This window comes from Vigna umbellata, chromosome 2, assembly GCF_029865625.1.
Source record: "Vigna umbellata cultivar VRB3 chromosome 2, Vumbellata_1.0, whole genome shotgun sequence".
Lineage (NCBI taxonomy): Eukaryota > Viridiplantae > Streptophyta > Magnoliopsida > Fabales > Fabaceae > Vigna > Vigna umbellata.
The window spans coordinates 47,136,711-47,148,031 of NC_142166.1; the positions used below are offsets into that span (position 1 = coordinate 47,136,711).

General features: G+C 31.5%; 1 protein-coding gene across 1 annotated transcript; it reads left to right on the plus strand.

Moving 5' to 3' along the window:
* Positions 1 to 1,413: 1,413 nt before the first annotated feature.
* LOC124828839 (protein PPLZ02-like) lies at positions 1,414 to 2,403 on the plus strand. Its single transcript, XM_047302227.2, has 2 exons — positions 1,414 to 1,712; positions 1,833 to 2,403. The coding sequence occupies exons 1-2, from the start codon at positions 1,453 to 1,455 to the stop codon at positions 2,326 to 2,328; spliced, it is 756 nt and encodes a 251-aa protein (XP_047158183.2). The 5' UTR covers positions 1,414 to 1,452; the 3' UTR covers positions 2,329 to 2,403.
* Positions 2,404 to 11,321: the final 8,918 nt, after the last annotated feature.

Here is an 11,321-nt window from a genome sequence, read left to right on the forward strand (position 1 = left end):
GTATGTTTGGGTTTATATTTTTCACTTTCTTGACCTTTTGTGCAAATGAATTCCAACCACAGCTGTAAACCAAACATAAAAGTTATCCTTAAAAATAAAAAAAATAAGAAAAAGGATAGAGACATGATGGATAGAGATATTTACAAAACTCCTAATCTTTTAATCCTTGACATATATGCTACTTGTGTTTTTTCTGTCTCCCTTCTTTTTTTTTCATTGTTTTGTTTGTCTTGATCACTATTGTTTTTCGTTTACCTTAGCTTAGAAAGAAACAAAAAGCAAAACTTTACCAAAAACTAGAAAGTGCAAATAGCTTTATCATTAATTCATTTGTTAGATTTGTAAGCCAACATAAAACAGAGTTTAAAAGATTCTTCAGGAAGAAAATAATTGTTGGTGACACTTGGCACACTGGCATGAGAATATCACCCCACCATTGTTTTATTCAGATAATAATAAGGTGTTTTGGCGTTAGTAGTTTAGCACATGGAACTGATCACATATGCAATGGGATGTCCGAATTTATCATTTTAGTTCATTGAACCATGCAATCTTTTGTTTGTAACACACATAAAAGGGAATTTCTCATTCATCTCATGAGATATACACAATCAAGCAATACAAAAAAAAACAATCTTTTTAGGATAAATAAAAAAACTCACCACAGATTAATCTTGTTTTAAAGTTGAATGCTTATAATCTTTTTACTACATCTAATAGTTTCACATAGTTTAAGAGGGAAAGTCAAACACAATTTAGATACTTCTGCTCTACTCTTCGATGTTCTTTTAAGAAGAAATTGTGACAAACAAAATTCTAAAGCAAAATGTACCTCAACAAGTAAGGAACTTTCATCAAATTATATATGTTAATATTAGGCTAATTATTATTGTCCAAGAATTTATCTTAAAGGGATGTGTCCCAGCTTGGAATTGACCCCATTATAAAATCTGCAAAGACAGTATCATAATGGATATGCAGTGGTAAACAGTGTTTATCCAAGTTTGCACTGTAGCACTGTCCACCACTGCATCAAATAATTGCAACACATGATCGATTGATCATTATCTTGGTAGCCAAATTGTCGAGACCAAGTTCAAAATCTGATAAATATGAATAAGGCAATTGGTTGTTTATTTATATTTTAGAATGATTGTTCAAAAATCTAGTGGTTCAAACCTCTGCCAAGAGGGGACTACAAACTGGTCATTATCTACAAATTTCTCCCTGCAGATCAGTTTTCACATGAGCAGAATCTCTGGACAATGATCTTCAACATTAGATTTTCCTTAACAAATATATATAATATGAAACAACAGTACGCATGTTAGAGTGAACAACATGTGAATGGTTTTATGAAACACTAATTCAATAATCATGACTAGCAAATTGCAATACAGCCAAGTTATGGCTGATAGGTAAAGAAAAAGAAAGTAAGACCTCAAAATCCCGATGTGGGACCCCTCTTTGCTTAAATTGGTGCAAATTGTTTGGAGAAAGTGCCACACACATACAACAAGCCCAACTACAAAAACCCACCCCCTCTTCCTTCTCTTCCCCCCATTTGTTACCACAAACTCAACATTTTCACTAACTCTTTCTTTAGAAAATTCATTTCTTTTCCCTATCATGGCTAGATCACAACAGCGATACCGAGGTGTCCGACAAAGGCATTGGGGCTCTTGGGTCTCTGAAATTCGACACCCCATATTGTAAGTGACCCCTTGGACCATGATGAATCAACGTTCCAATATCTGTTAAAACATGTTTATATTTAGCATCGGACAGTATCTCGAACATTATTGATTTAAACTTTGTTTTCTTATGTACAGAAAAACTAGGATATGGCTAGGAACTTTTGAAACTGCTGAGGATGCAGCAAGAGCCTATGATGAAGCAGCAAGGCTAATGTGCGGCACAAGGGCAAGAACAAATTTCCCTTACAACCCAAATGCATCTCAGTCATCATCTTCGAAGCTTCTATCGGCAACTTTAACTGCAAAACTGCATAGGTGCTACATGGCTTCTTTGCAAATGACAAGGCCATCATCACTACCAGAGCCTCAGAGAGTGGCTTCACCGAACGTCATCACCTCTGCAAGTAACTTCTCCGTAAAGAGTAACGAAACTAAAACAATGTTGCCACAGAAGAGAGAACAGGAGGAGCAAGAAGTGGAGGAGAATTGGGTTTTGAAGAAGGTTAAGGTGGAAAGGACTCAGCAGTTCAAGCCTCTTGAAGAGGATCACATTGAACAAATGATAGAGGAGTTGCTGCATTATGGCACTATTGAGCTTTGCTCTGTCATTCCCCACCATAGGCTCTTTTAAGCATTCACCAATCTTTTTTATTTTATTGTTAGTTCAAATTCTTATTCTGCTAATTTAACTAATTCCTTTGGACAATTTCAGTTTCAGTTATTACTATTATTATTATTATTATTATTATTATCATCATCAAGTGCTTTAGGTGGTAGACTAGACTAGAACATATCTTCCAAGTGACTCTTTAGACAATGCTGTATGTATAGCCAGCCAATCATGTTGAAATTGTGTCTTTGTTTTGTTTCAGTCTCAATCTGCATTTAGTTGCTGAAGCAGTATCTTGTCTTAAATGTAAGAGGGTTTGGCAAAACAGCATGACTTTTTAGCCAACTTGCTTGACCAATCCTTTATTTCAAACATTGCAGTTTTATGCACTGACATTGCTCTTAATTTGACACATCTGTTTGAAAATCAAATGTTCCTATCAGTTTAAATAAAATAAATTAAATTAATTGTCCTGAATCGAATAGCAATAAATATAGAAGATTTCACCCTCTGGTGTCTCTTTCATCATATCTTTCGTGTTTCTCGAGTCCGTGTTTGAAAACCAATCACAATGCAATTTTACTTTTTACTCTATGCAGAATGTAGAGAAATAGGAATCACTCTTTGACTATTGAATTAACTTGCCTGATATTGAAAACTAACAAAGAAATACTTTTAAACTATTTAAAGTAAAAATGAACAAATATATCGTATTATTATATTATATCACATAATAATAGACCATGTTATCAATTAAACTAGTTAAACAAATAGTTTTTATCCGTGAAACTTGTGTTATTACGATTTTACTGTATAATGGGTAGGTTAAATTTATCTATGAAACTTTTGGGATTGAAAGTGTTTGAATGAATAGATTAACTAAGTATTTATTTATTAACTTTATTTATAGATCTTTCTGTAAATTTTGTTCGAATAACTTTATTTTGTAAGTTTAAAATTATTAAAATAAAATAAATAAAAATGCGTACAAGGCCATAAACCACTCTTTTAAGTTCAAATAATTATTTTCAGCATTTTTGTTTTAACTTTCAATTGTGCACAGCCATTTTTTGGTTTAGGTTGACATAATCGAATTAAATATTGACTAAATCAACCTCATATTGATTGAAAATATATGCATTTGTAAAGGGTTAATTTTAGTTGACCATTTTGAAAGGTAACTAACATCACATAAATTTTCATTTGTGTTATTAAAGAGTTGAAGTTATTTTTAATTAACTTTTAGGATTATATATTAGAAATAATAAGGTCTAGTAGTTGAAATTTTTTATTGGAGAAATGTTCATGAGACCTAACGCCATTTTCAACATAAAATTCTAAGAATTTTCATTTAAAAGTGATGTGGGAGTTTCATCTCATTCCTATATTCCTACCATTATCATAATATGAACCAGATAATCAATCTCTTATACAAACCCATTTAGCAAAGTGAGACAACACTGAGAAGCGTAAGACAAGATATTCAATTGTTTTCCGAGGTTATGTGCGTGAAACAACATAGTTTTGACCAGCTGTGGGAAATATATGATTACTGTTGCAGTGTTGGATGGAATTTGGAAAAAATAAAACATCTTTTTACTTTGTTGGCCTGTGTTGCTTTTAGAAAGAATGGACACTGAATAAAATTTAGTGGATGTTCTAATGATTTGTGCAAGGCCCCATTTGTGTCTCAAAGTGCTTTCAAGGTTCATTTTTTAAGCTCCTTTAATCTTGTCATTATTTGCAGAAACTCATAGCCTCTTCATGAAAAATTTCAGTCATGTGAAGTTTGGCATATCAATAATTACTTATTCATTCAAAATTACCAATGTCACACTCACACATCGATTAATATAATTGGGTTCTAAATTTACCATGTTTCATAGAGATTGAAATGTAAAAGCAGAGCACTCTGTTTCATGAGAAAAGTGTCACAGAAAAAAAAAGAATATAAAATTTCCCCCCTTTTGGTTAAAAATTTAAAAATGTTACGGGAAAATTAATGAACATATCTTTGTTCCAGTTGTTGTTGCTGCAGTTAAAGGAATTCAGTGTCCTAACAAGTCTCTTTGAAAGTGATCAAACTGAGGGATGAAAATGATGGTGGTACCAAAGTCACTGAATCAATTTAGTAATCCTGAAAGGGTGACAATGTTGTCACTAATTTGTACATTGGAGGGGGATTTTACATTTATGTATTTCCTTTTGGGAATACATCCTTTTCATGCCACATCTCCTGCAACTTTAATCAGCTTTTATCTGCATAAGATTTGTTAGATATCCACATATTAGCTAAAGCTTAATCAACACAATAATTAGGCAGTGTCACACATGCAAGTCTAATCTTTGCAATAATCATGCATTAATGCTATTGCACAAAAAGTTGTTTTGAGTGGTAGAATTTGAGAATACTTGTTATGATCTTATGGGTTAGTGTAGATTTTTCTTCATTTATGCATATAGCTGATAATTTTCACTGTTTTGGATGTTAATTTATTCAAGCATAACTAGTGTAGTCTGTTTGTAGCACTTGGTTTAAATTCTAGAGTTATTCCTACTTTAAGGATTCAGAGGTTGAAGATGACTTCAAGCATAATATGTGGAAGATTTGTGAATTTTGTTGTCCCATATCTATCACTGAAACTTCATGATTGTTACCCTGTTTTGGCATTGATTTTGTTCCCCACAACCATCAAATAACAAAGTTGTTTTAGCCTCATTATTTTGTTCTACTTTTGAATCAATAAAGTTGGTTTAATCACGTGGTATATCTTAGTGAGTTTTTCATTATTAACAGTTTGAATCTTGTGACATAGAGAGTCACTTTAAGATTCATGCGACCCTCCACTCCACATTCCTCATTTTATCCCTACACATGCAACTCCAACAATTACTAAACTGGGGTCAAATTCATTCTTCATCACAGAACAATAGGAAGAACCAGATGGTAAAATGCTTTGCCTTTATGGCATGGCACCATCTTAAAACTCATGCTCAATATCTCAATTTATTTACTGGTGCATGGTTCATATGGCATAATGTCACTCTGACTTGTCATCGTTACTGTCATTTTTTATGTTTATTTTATCCAGTAATTGAAGTGCAACTTTTATGCACATCCAGCTAACTATATCTGCATACATTAGTTACAGAGTGGTCTTGATTTCATGAATATATAGAATTCACCACCATGTTGGTCTGTATTTTGGCTTGAAACTCATGGTTATAAGAAGACTAGAGATTGAAGTTTGAGGGAATTATGAATGTCTGTCCACAAGAAGCATACTCATTATGAATAAAAAATCTGGCATTGCCCTTTTATCCCATTTCCTTTTGCCCCAACTTGACAATGCTGATATTATCAGCAATGGTAATATGAAAGTTAAACCTAGTGGGACCTAGTTAGCTTATTTTATTTTTGTTTAGATTCATAGTTAAAATTAATACAGTACTTCTTGATGATTCCATAGAGCTGGAAGCAATGTCATGGTAGGCATTTCATAGAGTGGGAAATAGTGTGCTTGATAAAGGTAGGTGAAAGAGTCAAAAGTGTGATTTTCCTGAGAAAAAGAAGAGGTCAAAATCAATCATGGTTTATATACAGAATCTGTGTTAGAAATGTTGTGTGAGATAGATAATCATACAAGATTATTTTGATTTTGTAAGTGGTGTATTATTAATTTTGTAGGTATGCCTTGGATCAAGTGAATCATGCATAAATCCAAAAGGGATAAACGTTTTGTCAGAAGGCAAAGAAAAAAAGGAAAAGGTTGGTTGCCTACTCTGCTAAAAAGCCAAAATACTTTCTACAAGCAGTTTCAGAGCATGGCAAGTTTTTCTTCACTTTGCTGAGTGGAAGATGATGTTTTAGGACATGTCAAAAATTTCTGATACATGTCTTTCCCTTTCCTTTCACAAGGTCAGATGCATGTGCAATGCACACACTCTGATCCACATGCTCCTTAAACCACCCTCTCACCAAACAGACAACTTCATTTGGGTCCATTCACATGCATCGATTACTTTACAATATTTCTGAGAAATGGGTCAGAAAGAAATGTTTTATGAACAAATATTAAATTTGAAATTTTGAAAATTTTAATTTTTTTCCATAGGCTGTATTTCTTTTCTTTTCATTTTATAAGACTAGGAAGAAATAAAAAACTTACATAAGTTAATCATACTTGCTACTTACAGAATATTTATTATTTATATTTAGTAAGTAACTAATATTTTAATATTACTTATAAATGAATTGAGTGCGAATAATACTTACGGTATTTGCTATTAATAAAAATAAAAATAAAATTTTAATTTATATTTTATTAAATTAAATTAAAATTAATTTATATTTTATTAAATTAAATTTAAATTTTAATATATTTTTAATTTAATTTATATTATATTTTATATATTTTTAATAATTTTATTTAAATTTTATTTTAAAAATTTATATAAATATTTTTTTAATATTTATAAATACTCGTAGATATTCATATATTTAAAATATCCATAAATATTTTTTTAGACGAATATTCACCCAAATAAAAACAAATAACAAGCAGGTTCTTTTTATAAATAAGATAATAAATAAACATTATTTATCTCCTACCCGATATATTGTCATAATATCTTACGTAACTTTCATTTTCATTTATCTTGGTTTTCTTCACTTAGTAACAGGACAAAAGTATGAAACACTTCATGATTTAAAAAAGGATAACTTGCCACAGTGTAAAAGTATTAATTATTATCTCTTTATTATTACTTAACAATATAGAGCTCTGAATAGTGGAATATAATTAAAGACACATACAATGATGTGAATGTGAGCTTGAGTAAACCCTAAACAAACTTTTGAGCTACCCGTGTAAAATAATAGCTATGCTAACTGCGTAGGGTGATGACAGTGACACATTTTGAACATCATTTTAAAATAACTATTGGACTATTATTATTTTACTTTTTTTTCTTAATTATTGGAATAATATTTAGTGACTGTAGTTAATGAGTATTTAAGTAAAATGTATGAGTTGTTATAACTATAGATAGGTAAAATCATAGTCATTCATTTTATGTTATGTGTGGCAATGAAATACTTCAATATAAATTATTCTGCAAGTCTTTAAATATTTTCCAATTTTTAATTAGATCTTTGCATTTATTTTTAAATTGCATTCTTTCGTTGTTTAGTTGTTGTAACAAAAAATTAAAATGGGATCAAATACTTAAGTTAAATAGATCTGCATTAAGAAGCCTGAATAAGAATATGGACGTAGAAGTGATAGTAGTCAGTGCAAATGTTATAATAGAACATTCAGAAACTAAAAAATATTATGTGATTTTCTTTAGTGTCAGTTTGACAGAAGAATCCACTTAAAAATCTAAAACAAGTTTAAGAACATAATTAAAAGTAATTCAGAAACCTAATTGAATATTATTAAATAATCTAGAATCGTAACATTTGAGGAAAATGTTATGGTATAGACAAATTGCATATAAAAATACAATGAAGGAGGGTGTTGCTCCCTCCACCACAACACCTTTCTCCCTCCACCTCCCCAATTTTTTTTAATTCCAATTATATCCTCAAATTAAAAATTTTTATTTTTATTATTTTAATTTATTCCAAACCTAGTTCTCCTACTTTACTCCCTGCACTCAATCTTTCCATCTCTCAATTTCGTTTAACAATTTGTCTTCTGTTTTACTTTACAACTCCATTTGTCTTCTCCGTTTCACTTCTCCTCATACGATTCTTTCTTCTTCATTTTCCTTACATTATTAAAATACATTAAAAATATATTAAAAAATAATAAATCAAAACATTTAAATTAAATTATTAAAATATTTTCAAAATAAAGAATAAACTAATAAAATAAATCCTAAAATTAAAAACGTAACTCGGAGTCCGTTTAAGGAAAGAACTGATGTCAACATCCGTTTATGGAAAGAACGGATGTCAACATCCGTTTAAGGAAAGAACGGATGTCAACATCCGTTTAAGGAAAAAAACGGATGTCAACATCCGTTTAAGGAAAAAACGGATGTCACCGTTTAAAAGTTACGTTTTTTTATTTTAGGGTTTTATTTGAAGGTTTATTCGAAAACACACCTTAAGGAAGCAACACACGCACTGCACCACTCCACACACTGCACCACGAGAGCGACACTGCATCACGAGAGCGACACTGCACCACAAGAGGGAGACTACTTGATAATTCTTTCCACTACCACCAACCTTTACAACTTGTAGTATCTCACCGCGACAAAAGAAAGAGATGAAGAAAAATAATGTTAAAATAAAAGAAAAATATTTTACTCATGTAGGAGGAACTAAAATAGGTTATTAGTGGAATAGGTTGTGAATGGGCAAAATTAAAAAAAATTAACCCTAAAAATAAAATTTTATTTAAGGGCAAAATAGTAAAGGGGAGGTGGAGGAAGAAAGGTGTGGTGGTGGAGGGAGCAACACCCAATGAAGGATGAGCATGTTAGAAAAGTACGATAACAACACTGGCCCATTTCATGTAATTTATATATGGGCTTAATTAAGATTTTGGGCCCAAATCATTATTCTGTGGGCCCTAACAAAGAAAAACCAACACACCCAGTTAATAGCGCTGAATTAGGGAAATCCTTAGTTATATAGCCATTTGTAATTTTTCTCCTACATGGGATTTCCTTAGAAGAATTAAAATATATTTAACTATTCTAAATTATAGACACCCATCAAGTATATATATATATATATATATATATATATATTAATAAGCTTCTATAAGAGATTTTAATCAAGTGTTTTATTTTTATATTTAAAAGATCTTTTTAAATTGTTTTATTAATAACGAACTATAAATTTTGGGATTCAGTCCTATCATTCTTTAATTTTGGGAAAAATCATTGAAATTTCTCAAAATATCACTAAATTCAAGAAATTGTAATTCTTTCATTTTGTAGTTCCAATCTAAAAAGGTTTAATTTATTCAAAAATATATCAATTGGATGTATTGTAAGGAGAAAAATATATGTCAAATTACATAATCTAGACACTTATAAAAATATATATATATATATATATATATATATATATATATATATATATATATATATATATATATATATATATATATATATAAGTGAGTGCTATTTGAATGAATAAAATAATAGATATAGGTGCAAGAAACAATAGAAAAAGAGAAGTAGTTACTCATAAGACAGTTGTTATTCTCAAACTCGTGATAACAAGAAAGAGATTAAGAGACTAGGTCATGTTGCTATTCTTAATGAAAATATATATGATCCAAGTCAAAATAATATTGATAAAAATGTGAAAGATTTATTAGTATAAAATGAATTTATTAAAGTCATTGATATAGATTTCATAAAAGATAAATATTCTACACACTTAAAATTGCTTAAAGTTTGAAAAATCTTCGAAATATAATAATTTGTTGGATCTTGATAGATTAGATTTATTTGCAGAATTAAATATCTTAAAAAAAAATTAGGGTTGGAAGATGATAAACCAATTGACATTTTTAATTATATGAAAATATTATATTCTTTTTTCCAAATATATGGATAACTTATAGACAATGTTAACTGTAACGTCCCAAATATATACATCATGCATATATAATAAAGACGTCATCATGCATAATATAGGAAAGCAGTCAAGAGTATTTAAGGATTACAGTCATCCTCAGAATAGTGCGGAAATTGACAATACGATTATTGGAATCTCCCGTGGAAAACACGGAAAATTTAAAACTTAAAATACACACAAATGTAATTAAACGAGTTCACGAAATAAGAATTAGTGAAGCTAGGTTGCAGCACTGCCGTCTCCATCAAGAGCTGCTCCCAAGGTATCCTCCCCGCCATCTGCTCCCATCCAAGTGGATGATCATCGCCAAATAACATATCCAAATTGGCACACAACACAAACAATGCAAGGGTGAGCTAGATATAAAAACATGTTATCTCCTAGCACAATTAATTCATGAAATCATTCATAGGTTCATATAAAATAACAATTTAAAGCATACTCATTGATCCATATTCACACACTCCCATGACATGTAAACATTCATCCAAACATGGTAAACTAACATCACAAGACTTGTTACTTTATACCCGACTCGTTCCTTTATAGACCGACTCGTCCGGACTAGAATGATTACCGAGCTATGGCGGGTCTTGCACCCGTGGTGGCTTTATGAAACTTGGGCACTACCGCCCTGGCACTACCGCCTGATGAAACTTTGGGGCACTACCGCCCGGCCACAGTCACGAGGTTAATCCGTTATCACTCACCTTGGGTCATATGGAAGCACCCAAGACTAGGACCTCCTGCTACTCCTCACCACATGGTTCAATCCTCTCTACATGAGAAGAAAGACCATTGGAGCTTCAGGATGACCCCCAAAACTGAGCTACCATGTAATCATTCTATACAACCCCCCAAAACACCACCATGTATCCTCTCCTTGAGGATCATGGAATTACGTCCATGAATCATATTGTTACTTTGAAACTTAACCACAATTATGAATATTCAGATACCACCATATTATCACAACAAATCCAACATATTTCATACATTCACATATTTTCAAATAAATTACGTCACAGCCAATATTCCAACCATTGGTACACATAATTCAACCCAAGAGCAAAGGAACTTGGAATCCAACTTATTTGTAAAATACTATTTGGACGAGCACTATTCACCACCCAGGACGAACGCTATTAAGTGAACACCACGGACGAACGCTAATTGCAAATGGACGAATGCTAATTGCCAAACATCGGACGAACGCTAATTACCAATCAATAGGCCGAACGCTATTTGGACGGACGTTATCAAATCCTATACTATCAGGCCGAACGCTATTTACTAACAGGCCGAACGCTATTTAACTGATCACACCATTAGGTCGAACGCTGAGATTGATACTTAGGACGAACGCTATTGCACCGAAAACACTTTAAGAACGACCGCTAAGATT